The 25,830-nt window shown below is 30.1% G+C and overlaps 1 protein-coding gene across 1 annotated transcript; it reads right to left on the reverse strand.

The window, feature by feature from the left end:
• Positions 1–12,008: 12,008 nt before the first annotated feature.
• LOC129902880 (putative axial regulator YABBY 2) lies at positions 12,009–18,707 on the reverse strand. Its single transcript, XM_055978315.1, has 6 exons — positions 18,391–18,707; positions 16,348–16,467; positions 15,435–15,582; positions 13,950–13,998; positions 13,145–13,220; positions 12,009–12,395 (listed from the first exon to the last, which is right to left on the reverse strand). The coding sequence occupies exons 1-6, from the start codon at positions 18,472–18,474 to the stop codon at positions 12,342–12,344; spliced, it is 531 nt and encodes a 176-aa protein (XP_055834290.1). The 5' UTR covers positions 18,475–18,707; the 3' UTR covers positions 12,009–12,341.
• Positions 18,708–25,830: the final 7,123 nt, after the last annotated feature.

Raw genomic sequence — 25,830 nt, forward strand, 5'->3', positions numbered from 1 at the left:
TTGCGACTTTTCGAGTTTTGGGTCAACGAGATCTCGGATTCAAATTCTGATGATTCCATCAGCTACGGAATGACCAAATTAGTCTAGTAGCACTGTTGGAATGACTATCGAGGCAATTGATACGAGTTTAGGGTCATTTGACGCTTTTGACTTTAAAACTTAGCCTACAGTTGACTTTAGTCAACATTCTTGGAAAACGCGCTCGAATAAAAATTCTGACAGCGCGGTTAGTTCCGGAATGTTGATTTTGATCTAGAACGATCCTTCGTTCGCTTTTCAAGGCTTCCGGACTAATATCGAGGCCCGTTGTGGAATATGACTTAAAATGGCTCTTGGGTGTGGGATCCACTTTTTATTGAAATGATTTCGTATGGAAATTCTGAATGCGCCATTGAGTCCAGAATGTCGAATTTAGTGGGGTAGCATATTTGGTTTATTTTTATCGGATTTCGAACGAATTCCGAGCACCCCGTCGGAGATTTTGGAAAAATTCCAAAATCAACAGCAGCATAGCAGCAGTAGCAAGGCATTTTTGGGGTTTTTCTCCAACTTTAAAACCACATAACTTGAGCATTAGGACTCTAAATTGGGTGATTCAAAAAGAAAAATTGTGAGGTTTTTTGTGGAGAACGCATTGGAGAGATTGAAAACTGATTTGGAGCATTCGATTCAGGTAAAAATCGCAATTTTAATTGCAGCTGTGTCCATTTTCGGATTTAATTTTTGAAGAACTTTGAGTAATTGTTTCTTGACCTATATAAACCCGATTTTGGTGATTCAAGGGTCTAAATTCAAGAGAATTTCGTGAGGAATCTCGTGGTAATCTCAGAAACACGAGAAGAAGCTTCGTTCGAGGTAAAAATGCGTTTTAAGTTACTGATTTAGTCATTTTCGGAATAAAATTTTATGGAATTTTGGAAGAGTGTATCTTGGTCAATATAACTCCGTTTTGAGTGATTCTTGAGGCTAGATTGTGGAGTTTTTCACAAGGAACGTCATGGTATAATTTGTTTTGATTGACAGATTTTCGTTTTTGAGAAATCGACGTGTAAAGAGGCTGTCTTATATCGTTTTCTTAGTTTAAAAATGTGGGAATTGATTTTTGATCGTCTTACGTAATTTTCCACCCTGAATTATGTTATAAATCTAAATTGTGAGCTTGGGGTGACGTTTAGAACCTATTTTGGGGGTCAAATCCGGAATTTCATATGTGGGTCCCACAATTCCCGTTTTCGACCCCAAAATTGGTCCATCTCCAAAAATTATGAAATTAGTGTCTAAATGACCATATTGACGTCGTGGTTCTATTTTTGACAGCTTGGAAACATTTTTGAGGTAGTTCGGAAGAAAAAAGCTCCGACACAATGATTTGGAGCCCGCGTGTTTAGCCTACATGTAGGCTACGGTTTTACCTTTCTTTAGATTGAGCTGGAATGTGTGAAAGCATGTTGAAATAGTTGGAATTTGGGTTGGGTAGTTTGATTGTATATCTTAGAAGTTAGAAATCATGCTTTTGGCTTATTATCGGGTTTTTGGATATTTAAAAGCATGTGTATCTTGTCGTTATTTGTTAGCATTACAAGGAGAGTTAAATGAGTATGTTGTTGATACGGTGGTATATGTTGGCCTTAGTATAGGATGTAAACTTGCTTTAGATGTCTCGGCGTCGCTCCGGTAGACTTAGATCCTTGTAGAATGGTGTAGCGGGCTAGTGCCTGGTAGATTGGCCTTAGCTAGGCGTTACTCTTGCTCTTAAAAATACCATCATCCATAAATCGGTATAATCGTGACTTTCGTGATGCGTCGGCAACACTAGATTTCGTGATCGTTGACTTTGGCTCTGGTTTTAGTTTTGACGGCATATTGGTTGACTCATCGGGATGGAGATTCTCGGTACTATTATTGTTTAGTTGGAAAGGAGAATATTCGACACCATAGGATAAAATATCTGTGAGCATCCGGGTACCCAGTCCTGGCCTCCATTCTAAATTATCGAGAGAATCCGGGTACCCAGCCCCGGCCTCTGCCGACTTGCTAGTATGACAAGCATCCGGGTATCCAGTCCTGGCCTCGATCATATCGATGTGTTACAGCGAGCATCCTGGTACCAGTCCAGGCCTCGACCGCACCGATGTAATGCGGCGAGCATCCGGGTATCCAGTCTCGGCCTCGACCGCACTTATGTATTATGCCAAACATCTGGGTACCCAGTCCCGGCCTTGACCACTTTGAACATTCGGGTGAGCCTCTGGGTCCCAGTCCCAGCCTTGACCCCTAAGTCACCACTAGATCAATTGACGCTTAGAGATTCTAGGTTTGGAAATGATATAGTACTTCGGCTCCTAACATCGCAGATTCTTGGTCCCTAGCCTTGGTAGTTGTAACTATTCTATGTACTCGGCGAGCTTATGGGGGTTCGTCCGAGTTTTTATTTAACTTGCGCACGAGTGTCCTGGTTGGGCTTATGGGGGCCCAGTTGGGTATAGTTAGATGTAGTTTTCATAGGTAGTACTTTTTTCCCTTTTGATGCTTATGTTGACTCCTATTTAGGCTATTCTACTTTTTCATATTATTTTTACCTTTTCTGCTCAGTCGGCCTATGAGGCCTACTGGGTACCTGTTGTCTTGGTACTCATACTACACTCTGCATCTACTTTCGTGATGCAGGACAGAGCACCAGCTATCGCCGTGGATAAATCGAGCCTGTTGCAATCAACTTCGGAGACTAGGGTGAGTACTTGGCGTTTTTAGATCATTCATGTCTCCTTCAGCATGGATGGCCCGTCTTTTGCCTTTTGAGACTAGCCAGTTGTTTTATATCTTTTCGGGACTTGTACTCATATTTTATTTTGTAGCAGCTCTGTACTTGTGACTTCCAGATTCTGGGAGGGATCTTTAGTTGTTTAAAACATGTTTTGGTTTACTTCCGCTTATTCATTCTGTTTACTTTTATAATTCGATGCTCTTATATAGTTTTTGCCCTCAAACACATTACTTGAAGTTTCGGGTTGACGGGTTGGCTTACCTACTAGAGGGTTATAGTAGGTGTCATCATGACTTAAGGAATTGGGTTGTGACACTCTTAGGTGGTGTTGAAATCGTCTTCCGCTCATCATCTCCAGTCTCGTTGCTCGGAAAGAGGTAAAATCTTTTCTCAGCTTTATTTTATTTAATTGTTTCATATTTTATATTTAGTTGATTCGTAATCTTGTTTTTTTTAGTTAGTATGTATTAAGAATAATTAGATTAATGATAGAAATTTTTTATAGTTAGCATGTGTTAGGATTAATTAGCTAGCATTTATTACGATTATTTCATGAAAGCTCTTAGTTTTGTTCATTATTTTTTTCAAGTAGTTTAATTTCTTTGGCAATATAGATTTTCATGTTTTCAATTTCTTTTTTTAATATGATTTAGATAACAAAAACATGCTTAAGTTATTATTTTGTTAGAACTTTCATGACTTAATTGATTTAATTCTTTCTTTAAAATTTGAGTTAATATAGCGTATATATTAATTTTGTGTCATTTAGTCACTTGAATATATTTCTTCCTTCCTTTCCTTTGCCTACATATATATACATGTTATTAGTCACCTCTAGGATGTCCATCAATTTGATACCTTAAAATATCATGATATAGTCCTTGGTTTAGCTTAAAATGAGTAGGCGCTTATGTAATTTTATTTTATTGCATGTGATATCAATTCGAGTCTATCTTTGGACTCCATCCTTGCATATCGTTGAGTTTTGATTCTCCCATCATCTTGTTCGAGTTGCTAAAAAGTTGATACAAGAAAAGAAAGCTAATATTCATGTTTTGAATATTGATATTGGGCTGTATATATGGAATACAGTTGGAAAATAGTGTTGTATACACTTATATATAGTATATATACAATCTGATATGCACGAAAATAATATCGTATATACTGATATACAGTGTATATATAATTTGATATACAGTAGACACAAGAAACAATCAGGTGGTATACATAGTGTAAACAGTTCGACATAAATAAATAATATTGTATATACTATATACAGTATATATACAGTCTGATATATAGTGTATATACAACTGCGATATACGCGGAATTGGGCTTAAGGCCCAAAATGCAGATGGCCCAACAGTTTAGTCCAGGCGTACGAAAACTAAGTTTCGGGTCATATTTTCATGTGTTATTTATATTGATTCGGGTTGTAACCAATTCATGTTAATTTGCTCTTCAAATGATTTTCTACCCTTATTTAGTCATTTGATAAACTTTTACTTTTTTTATACATGTATATTATTTTCAATGTTTAAGTTTGATCATTTAAAAAAAATAATTTAAAGTCTTTATTTCCTTTTAAATTAATATTTTCAAAAGTTAGTCAAATAATTTTTCAAATCGTCGGATAACCGCGCGTTAGCGGCTACTTTGAATGCTAGCACCTTCTCAAAGTGGAAATAAGAAACTCTTACCCATTTTCTGTAATTTTAAGATTTAATCTATTGAGGTCTTTAAAATTAAGTTTTTTTTTATTTTCCTTAAAAATTAAGTGGCGACTCTCTTTTCTAAAATTATTTTTTTCTCTAAAAGTTTAAATTAATTTTAAACCATTTTTTTCGACATAACAGGTGTTTTATAAATTATTTTTTTAATATATATTAAAACTGTATTATAAATGTATAATAAGTGTTCAGCAAAAATAAAAATGTTATTGTTATAAATAATAAATATATTTTTAATACAGTATATCTATGTAAGTTTCCCATATAGCAACGACCAACTATGTAGGTTTGTGGTTGAGTAGTAAGTAGAGAAAAAATTCAAAATAGTCCTTTTTTTTGGGTCTACGACCCGCAGAAGGTGCTCGTACAATTCATGCACCTAATCCTGAGCTACTGATTTTGGACGTCAGTTTCTACGAGTGCTAATAATCTCTCATGTTTGTAATATTGGTGTACTTTTAGTTCTCCCCCAAAATTTTGCCTATTTTTAATATTGATTTTATCAGCAATTTTATATGTAGAATGTTGAATCATCTTTTTATGTATTTAGTAGAAATAATAACTCAATGTGAAAGAAGGTGAGAAGAAGAACTCCTTGTTCTGTTAAGTAGAAATATTGTTGCAACTAAATTAATAACACCTTTATATATGATGTTGCAAAAAATAAGAAGAAAAATTGTACTATTACATGTGAAATCGATGCGATGAACCTTTCGATTTTAGTTGCAATAATATTTCTACTAAACAGAACAAGGTGTGTTCTTCTTCGCACCTTCTCTCACATGAAGTTATTATATTTACTAAATATATAAAAAGACGATTGAACATTCCACACATAAAATTGTAGACAAAATCAATGTTAATGAATAGACAAAAGTTTGGAGTAGGACCAAAAGTGCACCAATATTGTAAACATGATGGACTATTAGTGCTCTATGTGAAAAGTTAATGATGACTTTGAGTCTTAACTCAAAGATAAGTGACTATTTTGAGCTTTTTCTCTGGTAAGTATCAATGGCTAGCCACAAGTAATAAAGAGTGGTCAGTTGAATATCCTTTCTTGAAAAATTATATAGGAGTTATATAGGTCAAAAATTACTTTTCATGTATATATATTAAATCTTAAATATCCTTAACTAAATTTTCGACTTCACCACCGATTATGTACTCCTTCATCCCTAACCAGAAGTCTCAAATTTGAGTTCTTCTAGGTACAAGGTAGCCTTTGTTAGAGAGTGTTTTATCCCTAATATGAGATTTTTCAGCACAAATTCATATTTAGTCTGAGTCTAATATCAAAATTAGATGAAAGCCCAAGAAAAAAAACATCAAACGATCATTATTCCGTGTTTTTTTTTGGCAAAATAGTCACTGGAATTTTAAAATCAACAAATGAAATTGCACTATAATAACTTAGTGTTTTGCTTGCAAAACTTTAAAATTACAGTATTTATATTTTAATTATAGATTTTGAAAAGTAATTATTTGTCAATTTTCCTCCCGTTTTATGATAGTCACATGAAAGAATTATTCGTCAAAGATTTTTTTAAAAATAACATTTCTTAATTATATATAAAAATAAAGAAATCATGTTTAAATTGTTGTGAGAGGTCAAACACAAATTTGAAAGAAAGACAAATTAGTCCGATACAATTCGACTTTAAACTTTTCATTTTATTTTTAATGAGATACTTCATTCATTCATCTATTTTTATATTTGTCCATACAATACTAAAATTAGATGTCTATTTTTACTTGTCTGATTAAAAATGAAGAGATAATTTACTATTTTATACATGTTATTAAGTATCATTCGTTTTTCAATGCATTTTTCAAAATATTGAATATATTATTTTCAAAGGGTGATATATATAGGAAACTTATCATTTTATTAATTAGTACTTCTTAACGAATGTGTCAAGTCAAACACGAACAAGTAAAAATGGACGAAGAAAATACTCTATAGCTACAGAAATATTTATGACTTATTTCAAAAAAATTCTTTTCATTCTTAAACTTCGTCAGCCAAACACTTTCGCATAAATTGAGTCAAAGAGAGTTATTTTCTTAATAAGCACTATGTAGTGCCCCGAATTAATTATGATTTTCAAGTTTAAGTCAAAGCTATTGGATTATGTCGAACTCATAGGCGAAATTGTAGCCTCACCTCTTTGAAAAGGATTTCTCTATCTTTAACTAGAAATTTCGAATTTGAGTCTTGAGAATAGTACTCCATTTTTCTCAATTTATGTGATATTCTTTTCTTTTTAATCAATTCCAAAACAAATTCACATTTTTCTATATTTAATAATAATTTCACTTTAAAATTCATGTTTTATCGTTAATGAGATAATCTAAAGAGTTGAAGATCATAAAAAACATTCCACACAAGGAGGTAAGCGATGGGGAAGCTTGGACTACACACAAGTATCTATGACTTCAAGTTTCCAAAGTATAAAAGTGTGCAAACAAATAAAAGTAAATTATTCTACACTACCAGTTTCACACAATAATTTGACCAAAGATGATTCTATTATATGAATAACATCAGGGACATTTGTTATTATTTTCATTGTCTACTAATCAATTTGGCCCCGAGGACCGAGGTAAGGAATGACCAGTTAGACCAAAGAGATACAATTAATATAACTAGAATCATATTTGTAATCCAAGTCAATTTGCAAGCCTTTTTTTTAAATCTGTCGATGAGATAATAGATAAATCTTTTATGATACATCAAATTCAACTCAATATTATTGATCGAATGTATACATTTTTTTCATTCTTAAACTTTATTAGTCGAACACATTTATATAAACTGAGAATATAAAATGCTTTTCCACTAATAAGCACGATAAATTGCATCAAATTAATAAATTAATATCGAACATTAAATGAAAAATCAAAATAAAAGAAGTGGGCTATAACTTTAGGCCCTTTTGTCTTTATAAAGGATACAGAGCAGCAACTTAATTTTTGACATGACAGATTACTGGTGAGTAAAATGAAAGTGTTTTAGCCTGCAAAAAGCCCTACCCCCACTGGCCAACAGCAACATCCACTAGCTTCCAAAATACCAATTACATGATTTGACATATCAGATTCTGCAAGCTTTATATATTATTGCCCCCCTCACCTATGATCTCAAATTTTTAAATATTTTTGATAAATAATTTTTGGATAAAGTTTTATTATTTGTTTGGTCATAATTTTTTAAAAAAAATATTTGATTATTTCAAAAATATTATTTTGTATTTATAAGTTTTAAAAATTATTTAAAATATTTATAAGTTTGTGTTATCATTTTATAATAAATATATTCTATTAAAATAAATACTATAGCATAATTGATAACAATCAACAACAACAATAAAATAATAATATGGGCAAAAATAATACATTAATCGAATTAAAAATAAATTAATCTGTTTTTCCAATCTTGTTATTCAAACTATTCTTTTTCGGGGAGGTAATAACAAACTATTCTTTTATAAAATCTTCCATCTTCTACGAACAATCTTTTTCCGACAATAAATGATGAGTGATTTTATAAAATATAAAAAAATTGGGTAATTTTTAATTTTTTAAAACTTCTCAAGTTTCCAAGTTCTAATTTTTTTTAGAACTTGGAATATTTGTCAAGTAATGATAAATTATATGGCCAAACACTAATTTCTAAATTTTTTTCAAAAACTATTTGAGGCCAAACAACACCTAAATATTTCTTCATTTTTAATTCAGAATTTTAAAAATGAAATCTATCTTTAATAAGGAGTAGTTTGTCACCTAAATGGGTGGATACACATGACACATTATGTGAAGCGATAAGAACTAATAGGGTCAAAATTTTATCATGAATGTCATTCATCCTCCCTCTTTGATTATTCAAAAGTTTGCCTAGATTCAAGGTATGCGAGTTGTCTACTCCACTTTCAAGATTGACGGTTGAATTTGAACCAATGATTTCTTACCTAATTAAACTCTAATTACGACACCGCTTAGGAAAAATGATGTGCATAAATTATTCAAATGAGATTTTTTGGTGTGAATCTAAATTAGCATAGCATGCATTGAGAAGAAAGAAAACACGAGTCTTAATTTACTTATCTTTTTAGTTTACATGACCCCCCCCCCCCCCAAAAAAAAAAGGAAAATCAAAGAAAGGTGTGTGTGTATATATATATATATATTGTGATTCTCCCTTTCTTGGACTGTTACTTTGTGTCAAGGGACTTTCGAAAACGACCTTTCTATCTCCATGAGGTAGTGATAATGTTTGCGTACACCCTATCCTCCTCAGACCCCACTTGAGGTATTTCATTGGGTATGTTGTTGTTGTTGTTGTTGTACATAGTTACTCTCTTTTTGTCTCAAAATAAATGTTACCTTAGTGAAAGAAAAATTATTTCAAAATAAGTGTCATCTAAAAATTCAAGATAAAAATTAGTATGTTTTTCCAACTATACTCTTATACTCCATCTTCTTAGTAATGTTCAATTTTCAAAAGACATTTATTAAATAGAAATAGTTTAATAAACTACCCATTGTATTTTTTATTTTTAACAGACGTAATTCTTGCTGAAATGACATTTGTTTGAAAAAGTAATTATTTTGCTCTAATCACCATTCACAACTTATTCACTTTTTTTAAAAAAGAAGCACAATTGTCTAAAAAGAGATCAATGTTTGTTAAAAGTATAAAAAAAATGAGTATTTGTGGCCTACAAACAAAGAATTTAAACTTAAAAGAAAACATAAAGGTATAGCAACAGGTTGATAATGAGTCCAACTGACAAAAGTCAATCGACACTTTTTAGTACGTAGTCATTTCATTTGTTGAAAAAGTCCCACAATGATTTAAGAGTTCGAATATATGTGAATTTATGGAGTCGTTTTGGTAAGAATCAGTTTAATTTTTATGGGGCAGAGCTAGGGGGTGTAAGTGATTAATATATATGAATATTTTAGTTGAAAAAAGACATTAGATATGCAAAGTTAAGATTATTTTTTATGCATACATACATACATATATATATATATATATCGAATCTCATTGATCGTAAAGAGAAGAGCTTTTCAACTTTTTCATCTTGGATTGTTGGTCCGCAACCCGCCTTATGGGATGAATAAAGAGAGGCTTAAACTTGATGGTTCAAGTGGTTCGGACTTGACTAGAGATTTACATGACGAACCTAACTAAGGCTCAATAACTTCGTCAAGATCAAGTTCAATTGAGGAAACACCTTGGCATTGGTGTGGCTAAGGCGTGCAAGCCAAGACATGGCTAAGACATAACAAGGACTGGACAACGCTAAGGCAAGACAAAGTTGTGATCGTGACTAAACAAGTTCGTGGGCTAAGTGTTGGACAAGGAAGAAGGCTCAGGAGATTGGATCAATGGCAAGTTGTGTGGGGCAGGACCTGCAAATAGTGCAGGCACATGGGCACGCGCGAAGTTGGGCGCACAAAATCGAATTTGGGCGCCAGATTTAAAGGTTGCTCGTGTGTGCATCGCATATGCGTGAATAGTTGGGTAGTTTTTCAGTTTCTAATCGTTTGTAGCTTTGTCAACACTTTAGATAAGACTTGAATTCAAATTTAAATTGTGATTATCAATTGGGGATGTCAACTGCATAAGATAGGATCAGGTGTCTGGCATGTGACAAGGTGTTGTGTCCTATTTATTGGAAAATATAAATTGGCTTTTGGTCGAATTTTCTAATTAAGGCTAATTGTTCGTGTGCTTCTTTGTGGCAGAGTTTAAATACAAAGTTGGAAAGCGATACGTATTCGTGCCTTGTGTTATGATTTTGTATGCTTGTCTAAGTACTGTTGAACTAGATTGAGGGGGGGGGGGAAAGAGGACTGAGTCTAAGGTGCTAGATTGTCGGAGTCAGATCGGAAAGGCTTGACCCTATTACACTTATATATATATATATATATATATATATATATATTAATGACCTAACTACTCTTGTACTACATTACATCACCTCTTTATTTATATTTTGAAACTCTTTAGTAAAAATCTAATACATATGATATCAAAAGTGAAAATTTTAACATGAATTTAAATTAATCGATTCACAAAATAAATATCGAACACCAATAAGAAAAAAAGATAGGGAGCTATAGGGAGGGAGGGAATATGCTTCCAACTGGTAAATTTGAGGAGAATGTTGGGAAGAAAACCTTTCGTTTAAAGCTGCTATATGTTTTTATTTGTGTTTTATAAGTGTTGGGTATATATATGTTTGGTGGCATCAAATTTGGGGTTTCTTGATTTTGTTAATTTTTGTGTCCTCTTCTGATTTGGATGACACATGAACATGACTTGAACTGTTACTATCAACCTCCCCCCCACCCCACCCCACCACCACCACATTGCATCTCTATACTTTAAAAAAAAAACATAATATAAATTGGCTTATCGGAAATATTTACAATGAATTAATTTTCATCACAAATTTAATAGTTTTGATGAAAACGTTTTTCAGAAATTCACGTCTTATAAAAGTGCATCGTATGTTTGGGTGTTATCACATTCATGTATATATACACAACAGTTTATATATATCAGATATTGATCTGGAATTTGAATTTTACGAGTTTCAGATTTTAGAAAAATGACGTCAAGTGCTTTATAATAACTGAGTTCATATATTTTTTTCATTATGGAGTTTGGATCAATATTATAAGTTTGAAAGAACTCATATATTTCAGAATTTTAAAAATTTAATGATTTTTTATAGATGCGCCATATATGTCACGCATGTGCATATAGGGCTGGGGTGGACAGTCTCTTGTAGGCTATTATTAAGGCTATGGCTTGAAACTAATCTCTTGCAGTCAGCTTTGGTTGGTCCAATTATCTAAATATCTAATATGTCAAAAAAAATGTAAATCTAATTATCTCAAATATCATTAGAATAGATATATAATAGATAGTATTTCAGTGAAAAAACTATTCAATTATTGTTTGATATCATCAAAGTAGTGGTCAGTGAATAAAACAAGGGGGCACGCAAGTAAATAGTTTGGATCATGGGTCCAATTCGGATAAATAATTTGGGTTAAATCCAATTTGAATAAATACGTTGACTAATAGATCTAATTTGTGTAGTTTTCCCTTAATTTTAAGGATAAAATAAGAAAAAATAATAAATTCTATTCTAATTTTGTAAATTGATAAATAATTTGAGATAATTAGATTTAGTAACGTAGAAAAGTAATATGTGATACTACATAGAGCACTATTAGGTTCAATTTAATATAACTGATTTTTCGTGAAATTTATTCCAAGACATATCATCCACCTATCTATCAAAATGTGTTTGAATATCATGTGGCCATGTTTGTAAATTAGTCCCAATATAAAGTGGAATTTTATGATTTAACGTATTATGTAAAAGTGATCATGATAGGAGTAATAAAAATATTTGAAGGAAAAAAAAACTGTTTTAGCTCCCCAAATAATGATAATGTTACATAAAATGGGATAAAGGAGCATAAAAAAGTCACAAGAGCAACTGTATATTACTGAATAAACATTGAAAATAGCTAGTTAGATACATGACACTTAATTTAACCAAAATTAAGGCAAACAAAATGAAAGATGCCACATGAAGAGAGTTTCACAAGTTGAAAATAATATTAAAAAACTGACAACAACAACAATAACATATTCAATATAATTTTATAAATGAGATCTAGAGAAAATAGTTTACGTAAATTTTACTTTTATTTTAATAGGCAGATAAATAATTTCTGATAGATCCTCAGCAAAAATAATATTAAGACATGCATATATTATATATTAAAGTTTTTTTTTCCCTCAAGATGCACTATTTGTTGCCCTCCAGCTTGAGTCCAAAGTGAATATGTGGAAAATGTGCCCACTGAAAAAATAGCAAATATACATAAAGATAAAATCTTGAAATAGATATCTCTTTTTTTTTCCTTCTATTTTAGTGACCATACCTATTTGTCCCTACCATGATTTTTCTTTTGTGGACAGTCTAAAAATCCCACATGTAATAAGTTATTTTCATTTGTTTTATTGTTTTATTACTTGTCTGTTTATAATCAAAAACACATTTAATGATCAAATAATACACACGCGCCTCTTGCAATTAGTTTCAAATATTTGGTCAATTCAGCATCGAAGTTTGTTTAATACAAAGAAAGTGATAATTTAGATAGGTAAAAAGAACAATGGATAGTTGAGAGGTATGAAACTCGCAAAAAAAAGATAGTTTAAGTGTGCTTTTAGACCATTAACTCCTGTATAATTGGTGTCTCAGTGTCAGTTGCGAGCTAGAATTTTCTCTAAACGAGTTCAAAATTTAAATAAGTGAACACACAAAAAAAGTGAAGGTGTCGGAATTTAACATTTACCATATATTCATAAAAAGTAATTTTAACTTTATATATGCATTATAATTTTTTGACGAATGAGTATAAATAAACTCCCTTGCTCCCCTCCCAAGCGCCGCCCTTTATAGATTTTCATACTAATTCACATTTTAATTGTGTAAGGTTCATTAACTGAGAAAACACTTTTTATTAAGAATTTTTTTTTATTCTACTAAGAATTTTTTTATTCTCACACTTATTACCCGAGACTTTTGATTAGAGGATGACTTACATTTTTGGCAGCAGTGCTAAAAGCTTCACGGTGACTAATATCAGGATTGCTGGCCTTTATCCTTTGGATCTCTTCCCTATGAACATTCAAAACACGATTAATAAAGTTAATATATATATATATATATATATATATAGACACATATACACACATATAGTAAATTGTGAACCCATCAACAAGGATTGTGGTGGAGTGCAGGGGTGAAGTTACTTTATGGTCAGGGGGTTCATTTGAATCTTATTCAGTGGAAAATTACATTATTTATATATGGTTAAAATAATTTTTTATGTATATATAGTAGATGTTGAATCCCCCTTCAGCTAGTTCGTGTGTCTATTTCTTCAGATTTTAAATCTCCTTAGTGAAAATCCTGACTCTGCCACTAGTGGAGTGGTAAGTATACTTCTTCGTCCTTAACCAAGAATTTCGGGTTTGAATCTCCCTATGTACAGAGTCACGTTTGTTAGCGCTTTACCCTCTAATGTGGTATCTCTCGGCACAAATCCAAATTTAATCGGACTCCAATATAAATATTGAACATCAGATAGAAAACCAAAAAAATAATCTGTGAACCCAATAACATAAATGGATTGTGGGGTTGCTAGACCGGGGCGGATCCATCATAAAAGCTCTCAATTAGGTAGAATTCAGCATTTTTGGCTTTAAATTTTGTGTTTGTGTTAAAATATATAAATAATCTATTAAGAACTCGATAAACAAAAAAGGTTATGATCTAAAATATATAAACTTAAAATTCTGAATTCGCTCGTGTTACCAGAACGAATAAAAGGGGAAAAAAACTTACTTGATGAATCGGTTGTAGGCAGAAGGAACACGCTGTCTTTTCTCTGATGCTGTATGGTTTGATATAGGAAAATATTTAGAGACGGATTCAAATTGAATTTATAAGTTCTAAAATTTTTAAAAAGATACTATATTTGGTTCTAAATAAATTACGTAGGTATATGTTAAGTTGATTATTAACATAATATATATAAGATTTTGATCAAAACTATTAAATATTTTTAAATTCGTAATTAAAAATCTAGCTTCATCGTTTAGGAGTGTTTGATTCATATATATGATAGTTATTTGAAACTTATAACACATGAATTATATATTTATAGGATAATCTGAACGTGGGATCGTTTGGCTGCTGGTTAGAGTTATGCGGATATTTATTAATAATGCAAGAATTTATTATATTAATATATGATTTAGTTATTCATGTATTAATTTTTTTATTTCTATCCTACATAAAATAATAAAAAAATTAACTCATAACTTAAATATAATTTACTTAAGTGAAAGTATAAAATAATAACCAAACATCATACTTGATGCGCTGAATGATCACACCAAACATAATAAACTATATATATATATATATATATATATATATATGAATTGTTCTCTTTTTGACCAGCAACCAAAGGACCCTAATAATGGTCATGTTATTGATGAGTTGGATACAAATGTAATGTCACAATCAACTTCAGTTGTCATAAGTGAAGGGGAAACTTCATGCAGTCCCAATATTATAGTCAATTATTTCATGCTCTTTGAATTTCCTCCTTTTTCATACTATAATCCAGGGCAGATCTAGGGGCGAAAGAATGTTCATCAAAAAAATTTCGATAAAAAGTTATATTATATGTATAAATTTTTTATGTATATATAAAAAGTTTGAGTCCTTTAATTTGAACATAAGTACTATATTGTCATTTTCGAATCTGCTTGGTGAAAATACTAGGTTAACCATTGATCCTAAACATCTTGTTTAAATTATGTACATCAACATATAGTGTAAATGCTATTTTATATTATTAGATCATCCAAAAAATATCTTCACCGATAAATCTTTACAATATTGGATTCGTAATCTTAAAAATAAATCAGATTATTTGCTACCATCGATAAAGAAAATCTAAATGTCTATATAACTTAAAAACACATAATACATGGATAAGCAACTTACGTTGACCTTAACCATCAATTAAACATGCAACTTTGAAAATACAATACCTAGACATCTTAACTTAATTTAAATTGACCTTGTGATCGTTTACACTTACCTAGCTTGTTTTAAATTAATGACATTTTGAAGGATTGCAAACAATAATTTAACAATTTCTTTTTAAACTTATATACCGATAGTATAACTTAAATTTTATTATGTTGTAGCAGGTTAATTGTCTTATTTTTCAAGTAATCTGCTAGTTTCACTTATTATAAACGATTACATAGTGTAATATAATGATTTATTTAGAGAGAGAGAGAGAGAGCTTACGACGAATCGGAGGGATTGTAGGTTCAATTTCAGGAGAAACAATGGCAGAATATCTGTTGAACTTGGAAGAAGATGATGATGATGAACCATAAGGTTTATAATTACTAGAATTATTTTCAACATTTGTGTACTGTTGCCTTTGCAGCTTCTGTCAGATTAAAAGAAAACAAAATTATTATTATTATCATAGTAATAATTAGTATAAAACACTTTCCTCTCCCACCAACAAAAAAAGTAAAAATACATTTTTTTTTCTATTTTCACATGATTCTTTATTTTTTTCCATAAAATTAGGAAAAGTAAAAAAAAGAGAGCACATAACCAAAGAGAATATGAAACAACTTTTCTCCTCCTTTTGATCTTATTTGGAAGTGTTTGACTTACACACAAAGTATATTAAAAAATATCTTTAGGTGGTTATAAAAAATCATACCGAGGGTCTTTCGGAAACAGCCGCCCTACCTTTCAAGGTGGGGGTTAGGTCTGCGTACACTCTACCTTCCCCAGACCCCACATTATGAGATTATACTGGGTTTTTTGTTGTTGTTGTTGTTGTTGTTGCTTATAAAATCATAAATGTTAGGGTTAAATTAGAAAGTTTAAACTTAAAATTATCTTTAAATATAAAAATTATTTGTTGTTTTTTGAAACAAACTGAAAAGGATAACAATAGATCGATGTCTCGCTTAGCGATAATTGGTCCTTTTTGAATCATCTGGATGCATCAATATTTAATTATATCTGAAGCAGGTATTCATAAAACTAAGTATTTCATGTCTGAATACTAATTAAAATAAGTAAAATTTATGAATACTCATTGTATTGAATAAAAGATTGTATATACGTGCCTTGTGTATATATAGTCGATATCATATAAAATGAAACAGATAGAATAATTAATGTATTTACTTACTTGTACATCTTGAAGGGGGAGAGCTTGAAGTAAAGATCCAATAGTAACAGAAAGCATATTTGCACAATGCCCACATCTTATTGTCACTAAGGTTAACATGTTGCTGCATGGAACACTAACCTGATAATATATAGATTTTTTATATGATCAGATTAAATTAATTTAGAAACATCATGTAACTATATATTCATAGTAAAGCTCGATCATGTGATGATTACAAATAAATAGTAACTAATTATAGTCGTGAGAGTTCGAGCTGAATGCTGAAAAATATGTCCAATTTTCTTCGAGTGAATTTATAAGAATTCACCCATTACACCCTGTCATCCTTAAAAAGCGGGAATTTATATTGACATTTTTAATATATCAATAATGTATATAAATTAAAATTATTTTACCTTATTCTAGACATGATGTATATAATACCAAAGGACTAGTATCAATAGATATGCAAAAGATGATCCTCCTAAAAAAGGGCTAAATTTACCATTTGTGTAACCACTATAACAATTTGCAATTACATAAAATTAAATAAACTAGTAGTAACAATTTGCAAAACTATAGAGTTAGTAGTAACCACTATGTGTATGTGAAAACCCTTAATATTAGTACAATTAAATATTAGGAATATGTATGTTCTGAACCCATATTTTTAAAGAACTCAAAATTTTAATACTACATAAATTAAATTTTGAATTTGGATCTCTAGCATTTGTCCATTTACAAATGGAAGTCCCAAAATTTTATTAGACTTTGAAAATTTGATCTTCAAATATTTTCAAATTAAATTTTGGGACTTCCATTTGTAAAACTTTGAATTTTGTAAGTTTTGAAGTTCGGTGTTCAGTATAAATTTTAGAGTCCCAACTAATTCGAATTTGTGGACATATGACCCCTTAAAAGGAGAAGTGCTCCTTAGTTTCTATCATGATTTTTTTTTTAATTTTTATGGGCTAAATAAAATTGGAGAGATCTGATTAAAGACGAAGGATCATGTCTCTTTAATTCCTTTGCTTTTGGTGCTCCTTACTTTTTTTCTGACCATTGCTCAGTCACTAGAAAAGTGAGAAATTTAAAGAGATAACAAGGAAAATGACATGACTAGAATAGAAATCACATTCCAATACAAGGATCTTGAAAACTTCTATAAAAAATAAATAAATTAAAACAAATTATATATGATATATGAAGTACTTTTCCCCCCTTTTAATTATCTTCTTTCAAATAAAGAACTACAATTTTATAGATGATTTTTTTAAAAAAAAAATAAATCATGAAGAGTAATAAAACAATACTTAATTGTTTCAAATTTCAATCATGATTTCACTTGAAAAAATAGAAACAAAATTAATGATATCCCAAGAATTGGGAAAAAAGGAAAAAAAATTTAAAATATCTTGAGTTGATTATCCAGTGGGCAAATGTGTGAACAAAAAACCTCACCATCATTTTTTTTCTTTTTCATTTTTGAAGGTAAGAGATCTAATGACACCATAATTAGTAGTACAATTATTTGTGAAATTTTTAAATGAAGAAGAAGAACAATAATTTGGATCATAACAATATAGGTCTTCTTTTTTTTTTTCTCATTTGAAGTTGAATTTTCAAGATCTTCCAAACAAATGAATACTCTTAAAAAAACAAAACAACCCCTTTTTTTGTCCTAAGTGAAATCTAGTAAAATTTAACATAAAATATCAAAGAAAGATAATAAATTCAACTAGATACATCTCTTTTAACCCTATTATTCAAAAATAGGACTTCATTTCAATGAGATTATGTTTGAAGAATTTCATTCATATTTACTTCACTTTAAACCTGAAAAATAATTTTAAAATCTCCTTCAAAAACATATCCTTTAATTTTAATAATAATCTATGATCACAATCATCACACATGAGCTTAAAATGAATGTTTTTTTAGACTAATAACATGCATGTTTGTTTTAACTCCAAAAGGTTTAAAAACCCTAGTAATTATGTTATCATATGCACAACAAGAAATTAAAATTCGAACAAGTTTGAAGGATATAGAAGTATTTACCGCAAGAATTGTGTTGCAAAAATTGCACTGCAAGCAACTAACGCGTTCTGAGGAAGATGAAGAAGAAGTCATGTCGAATGACATTTTTTGTTTATTATTATTATTATTTTTTATGTTTTTGGACTAGAACATGGATCAAAGTATCATCAAAGGGCAAGAGTGAAGAACAAAATATATATATGTATGTATATATGAAGTAAAGTTGTATACAATTGAAGCAAAAAGGATTGAAAGGAAGAATAAAAAGATGCTCAAAGGAGAAAATATATAAAGTGTAAAGGGAATTAAGAAAAAGCCTATTCAAAGGGTAAAGATAATATTTGGTTTCAATTAAAATGATAGAACACAAAGAGAGATGAGTGGATGGATGGGATGGTGGGGGTGGGGTGGGGTGGGGGTGTTTGAGGGGTGAGTGGGGGTGAAAGAAGTAGTGGGAGTACGGTTTGTATAGTAGTGTTCTATTACAACTTGAGAGTGGTGGTACAATATAATGGAATTTTTTTAGCGGTGTTTGATAGTGATGATTCTGATATGACTACCTAGCTAGTGACGATGATGACTGATAGTAATGGTTCGGAATCGTGGTTGATTGAGGGTGATATTAATGGTGGCAGATGATAAATTGTGGTGGATGATAATGATTGATAGTGTTGGTTGACGATGTATGGCAATAGTTGATGATGGTTATTGTCGACAGTAATATTGATTGTTGCGATAATAATGATTATAAATTGTAATCATGACAATTGATTATTGTGATTAACACGGATAATGGTTATAACCAAGGATAGTGGTTGGTGATAAGTGAATATGGGGACAATAACGGCGTGATCGTAGTTGATAATAGTGGACGGCAGTGACAATAGTGGTGGTTAGTATGCCGAAAGTAAATGGAGTAAAAATGAAATGTCATATGTGCATAAATCTCTTAATGGATAGCATATAAATGATATAATTTGTTATAAATTTTAATCGTTTAAATATATTCAGGCTTAATGAGTGGCCATAAAAAATTTAAAAAATACACTTAATAATTGAGATTTGAATGATTAAAAACATATTTAATGATTGAGAGCTGAATAATGAATTATCCAACTTTCATTAAGTGCAAACAAATAAGACTTTACTCACACCTAATACCTACCTGTAGAGTAAAATTCCAATAAAAAAGTATCAGTGACAACGACTTTCCAGGTTTATGGATTCAGTCAGCTAAACTCCATCAAACTCCTCAATCAATATCAACAAGATGAATATTTATATTGATCAATAAATTAAGTGTAACAATTATAAATTAAAGCGAATAAATATCATTAACATGATTAATTGATAAAAGTTCATATGCAAAACATATGTCTTACCTCTATTAATTTGGTGCAAACACTCACTCCAGTATCCGCTTTGATTCATGCAGCTACTATGGTAATAGCTGGCGTTTTCATGATAGCAAGGTGCTCCCCTTTATTTGTAAATAATTTTTTTCATGATACAAAATATTTTATTACATGAATTTAAATAGAGTAATATTGTTGGTGATGATTTACATTAGTTGATCCTAATTTGTTTGAAATTAAAATGGAATTATTATTATTGTATAAGTATTGTGTAATTAATCAAATAGATTGATTAGGATAATGAAGAAAAGCCAAACACCTTCCTTTAGATTTAAATTTTAGTATCAATAATTATATATGTGTTAACCATTTCAAAAAAAAAAAAAACTTTGGAGAAAAGGGGAGTTGTGGACTGTAGAGAAAGGGAAATAGTGGGGACTTAAAGTTTAAAAGATGGAGTTTGAGAGGTGAATTTGAAGGGGGGACATTTAGGGGTATGGTGGATACATATATTATTACTTTAGCGGGGCGAATTCAAAATTCAAAATTTATAAAAATGATCTTAAATTAATGTAAAATAACAATTTAATTTATAGTTAAATATTTTTAAGTATTTATTAAATTTTTTAATACATATTTATAATATAAGCAAAAATTATTGGATTCAAATGAACTTTAGAGGCAAAATTATATATATATATATATATATGTCTATTAAAAATGGTCACTGAAACACTTTTTGTCAGAAAATTAAATAACATATACACAAAAAAACTAGTAAATCTACGTTATATGAATTTGAATTAATCAAATTAATAATATCAGATACCATATGGTTATTAAAGGATGGGTGGGTGGGATTATTGAATGAATGAGTGGGTGGGAGTCATCTAGTAATTAATAAGTGACCTTTCTTTGGTCTTGTGTGAAAAGCGGACGAGGGGGGCGATATAAAGATATTAATGCTTTGGAATGTTGGAAATTAGGAGTAGTTTGACGTGAAGTATAAAATATAATAATTTTGAAAAAAAATATAGAATTATTTATCATACATTTGATTTAAGGTATTAGATAATTTTTAAATTACTTATCCCATATATATAATAAAATAATGTATTCTTATTTCCAATCAAACGATTTCTAGGGTTTTAAAAAAAAGGATCTAAGCAAGAAAGTGATTTCTCATCTATTCTCCATTGATGATTCAACAAAAAATGTTTTTGAAGTAGGAGCAATGGTGGCCACATTCAAACGCAACGTTAAAATTTAAAATTTATGAATTCAAAAATTTTAATTTTTTTTAAGTTAATAAATTATAAACCAATAATTTATATATATAAATAATTTTTTTAAAATAAAAATAATATTTGAATCAAAATTATTGAATTTAATCAAATTCGTAAAATATCTCTAGCTCCTTTGGCCCACTATAATTTTATCCATACTTGCTTGTTGTTATCATGACTTAACACATTTTTTATGTGTGTCATTTACATTGAGATCAATTGTTGTTACTTTTAACATTATATTGTTTTTTTTAATTTTAATTTATGTGATATCGTATGACATAAAATTTAGAAGGAAATTTTTTTTTAAAAAAAATTGTAATCTAGAATACAGATATCTAGCTACAGATTGTTGGTCTTTTTTAAAGATTGAATTTTAAAAATGAGGAATAGTATGAAGTGAAAATGGTGGAAAAATAAAATGGAGAGAAATGAAATCTGAAAAGTTATTTTTTAGAAGTGAATTTTGTCCCTCGTTAGTGAGGGAAAGTTAAATTTGGGCTCTTCTATATAGAACTCAGAAGCACATCTTCTAGCTCATAAGAATTGAGAAAAAAATCCCCCTCTGTGTCATTGTTGTTGCTCAGCTTTGAATTTAGATTAACTATTTGATTGCTAAATTTTCTTAACCAAATTTATTTTCCATTTTTATTATTTTATTTCCTTTTCTTTCTATCAATTCACTCGCAAAAAAAAAATGTAATTTACAGAAATTTTTTCCGAAAGGTCATTACGAATTTAAAATTCACGATCGAAAAGATACCTTCTTTTTCCAAAATAATTATCTTTGTACTTGTTAGTTGACTATAAAATTTTTAGAGACTTCACCTCATTTAGAAATACAGTGTGTCTCTCTTTTGTGCATTGTTCTAAAGGCAAAAGTAATAATTGTCGTGTGATTTACTGTCATTTGTTGAGTTCGTTGAAGTTCTCCAATTTCGATTATTAGTATTGCAGAATAGTGTTTCATTCTATTTTGGGAGAAAATTAATTCAAGTCTTGAGCAATTGTGAGAAAATTAAATTCATTAAGAAAACACAATTTTCTATGAATTCGAAACTTAATTAATACGTCATTATTTTGTTTTAGTCTATTGTTTGAATACAGTGGTAACACGAATTTATCGGCCCGAACAATATAATATAATATTTTCATCTCCAGAAAATCCATTAAAAGAGGAATATATACTCAAAATTAAAATTTCTAATTAAAAAATAGAGGATCTATACTCTCATACATTTCATCATACTCTTATGTAGAAACAATACAAGAGTTAAATGTTAAAAATTAAACAATTGTTATCCATTGAGTCATGGAAGCTTGAGAGATTGAAATGTAAAGAGTTTCCTTCTCTCCACCTCACATTGTTAGGTTTGTGTTGGTGTGAGAGAGACTTGTCAAAATTAAGAATAAAAGAGGGGTCCAATATTTTAATAATGTTAAAGAAATCACGAGAATTATTTGTCATACCATGGGGTGAATTCTCTATTTATATTAAAATAAATAAATAAAATGTAAGGCTGACTTTTATTTTATAGTAAGATATTTAAAAAATCCCCGTTTTTGATTTTCTCATTTGATTCTTGTGACGTTCATGACAAAGAGCAACCCTCAAAAGAAGGGATGTATATGACATTTTAAATGAATTTTATATCGAAATGAGATAAGAAAATTAGGGATCATATAGGAATGAGTTCAAAATAAACTGTTATGATATTTTTTGAGTTAAAATCCAATGGATAAGTCTGTGTGGGCTTAGACTTAAAGCGAATAATACCTTAAGAGATCGTTTGGTTTGTTGCATTCAAAATAATATGTATTATATAAATTTTAAGAATAAATTATTTGTTTACAAAAATTTATGAATGTGAAAAGTGATGTATAAAAAAAGGTTTAAAGAGATATTTTTGTCATTTCCTACTTTATTTGGGGATAAGTTATCCCAGAATTACTATACCATCCAAGGGGAAGGATAACTTATTCCGCTACTTCTTATTAATCCTAGGATAAGTTATCTTGGACTTGTCAACCAAACAACAAATTGAGAGACACTATAATTTCATCCCAGAACTATTTGGTGTTATCCTTCACACCAAACGACCCCTAACAATTGAATCAGAATTGTTACGAATGTTTTAGAGCAGAACTATCCCTTAGTATGATGGTGTGGCAACTTTCAACGAGAACATTGAGTCCCAAGGGGGGGTATGTGATACCATGACGGAGGGCAAGCCTTTGAAAAAGGGATGCACCTTATTTCTTTGGTGAATCCACATTGGAATGAAAGAAAAAAGTTAGAGTCATTAATAAAAAAATGAGTTCAAAATCAACTAATGAGACACCTTTTAGGCTAAAACCCAACCCCCAAAAAAACATGTATAAATCTTAGCTTAAAGTAGACAATATCTTTAAAAATAGGATCAAGATCGTTACAATTTCAATACTCACTTTGAAACTTGAATAATTCAAAATCAACTTGGAAAGTCGCTTGGTGGATAAAATACTATCCACTAAAGACGACTTCATTTTAGAGCTCGATTAAAAAAGCTAAAATAGAATATATTACACACAATATTCTAAAGTTGTTGCATGATATGTCACACGTGAGTGAAATGAAATTACATTATTAGGCAAAGAAATGTATGGACATGACAGCATACAGGCAAGGTGGAAAAGATTGATGTTTACACCAACTTTTCTAGTAAGACTAATTTGTTGATATAGAATACAAACTTATTTTTTTAATACGTTCTATAACAATTTCGTTTGTTATAAGATTTTTTTGTATTTTATGGTGTTTGATTGTTATACACTTAATATAACATTTGATAGTTAAATCTTATTTAGCTATAATAGACAAGAAAATCATAAAATTTAATTTTTATTTTCTAATAATATAAACAATGAAATAAAAAGTGAATTTTAATTCTCCAAGATATGTATACTTCACTAAGTAAAAATTAAAGAAAATCAATACAATTTCAATAAATTGGTAACTAAATGTGTAAATTTTGAATGTGTGCATCACACATGGAACTTGTTTGTTTCTAGCACTATCGTTTTCCATAAATAGTTGTTTGTAGCATTATCTTGTAGAGGAAGGTAATACAGCTTAACTCAGTGATAGTGATGGTTCTTTTGTTGGAGGTAACTTCTGAATTGTATTCCTCGCTGTTTTAAATCACAAGTTTCAAAAATCTTTCATTCTTTCGTAAACTCTATATCCAAACAAACAACATGATCACATAAGTTGGAATGGAAGGATGGAGGGATTGAGTACATCATTTTAAAATGCATAGGCCAGGGTCCATTCTTTTGATTGATTTAGAAGATGTGTGCTAGATCCTTGTAGCTCGAACCTTTTCCAAATTGGTTGTATGATCTTTGGATCAACCACAATCTTCGAAATATGGAGATGATACTTTACCTTTTCTCCACTTAAATACTAAAGTATAATTCACATGGCACAAAGCTAGAACTTGTGACCTAAGATACAAATCTCTCGACCTTTGTCATTTGACCTATGCTCTATAGAATGGCGTATATATCCTTATAACATCTTAGATTGTACAATATTATTGTACTGTAGGTGTTAGTTCACATACTAAACATTTATATAGTATCAGTTCACTCACAATTTTTTGGCTGGTATAATGATAGTCATAAAGTTTTTTGGGGGTATCAATTAAGTTGCATATTTTTTGTTAATTTTTTTCAAAAAGTAAAAAAAGAAAATTGTAATGGAAACTTCTAACTATAATTTTTGGCTTGTATGAGATTGATTACACTACCAAGACAAGAGTATAACATCAAACAACAATAACATATATATTCAATATAATCTCATGTATAAGTGAATTTGAAAAAGTATATTATGCACAAACTTTAATTTATACTTCTATTTATATGGGGTAGAGAAGTTATTTTCGATAAATCATTGACTAAGAAGAAATATTTTAGAAGCAGGATTGTAAGAAAAAAATAACACGAAAATAATAAGATACAGAGTAAATGAAGCATCAGATAATAATACTCATTAAAGAATAAGACTACGCAATTATTAAATAATAATACTAATAAGGAGAAGAGGAAGTTAGCCCTCCTATACCTTCCCGCATAGAATGCAACAATACTCGACTACCTACTGACCATCAATCTACCATAATCCTAGACGTTCAAATCTTTCTATTAGAGTTATCCTTCGTAAGCTAAAGTTGTGTCGTGTAATGTTTAATTACCTCTCGTAACTCCTATTACAGTCAACACCTCACACCTCCTAACTGACGCATCTGCACACCTCATCTTCACATATCCAAATCATCATAACTTTATTTTCTTCATCTTGTCCACTACGAAAAACACTTTTACCTTGCTCGTACAACTAGGGGTGTGCATTGATCGGTTCGATTCGATTTTATATATTATCGATTCGATTTATCAAATTTTGATTTTTAAATATGTTAAATTAATTACCATACCTATAAGATATTTTTTATCGATTTTCTGTTTATCGATTTTTGGTCCTTAACGATTCAATTTTAGGTGTAGAAAACTCTCATTAAACAATTATATGATTTCTCCAATAATTTAGCGCGACAATATAATAATATAACTTTACAGAATGCTCATAAAATAGAAATAATAATAACTAACATGAAAAAAATTATACAAAAACAACACAATAATATTATTTTTTTAATAAAATCATTAAATATCTGTTAATCCAACAATGTTGGTCTAACTTAATTTAATCATATGTACAACTTTCAATCAACTCATTTTTACCCTGGCCCACCACCCAACTGCCAAATCACTGCCGT

Source organism: Solanum dulcamara, chromosome 9, assembly GCF_947179165.1.
Source record: "Solanum dulcamara chromosome 9, daSolDulc1.2, whole genome shotgun sequence".
Taxonomy (NCBI): Eukaryota; Viridiplantae; Streptophyta; class Magnoliopsida; order Solanales; family Solanaceae; genus Solanum; species Solanum dulcamara.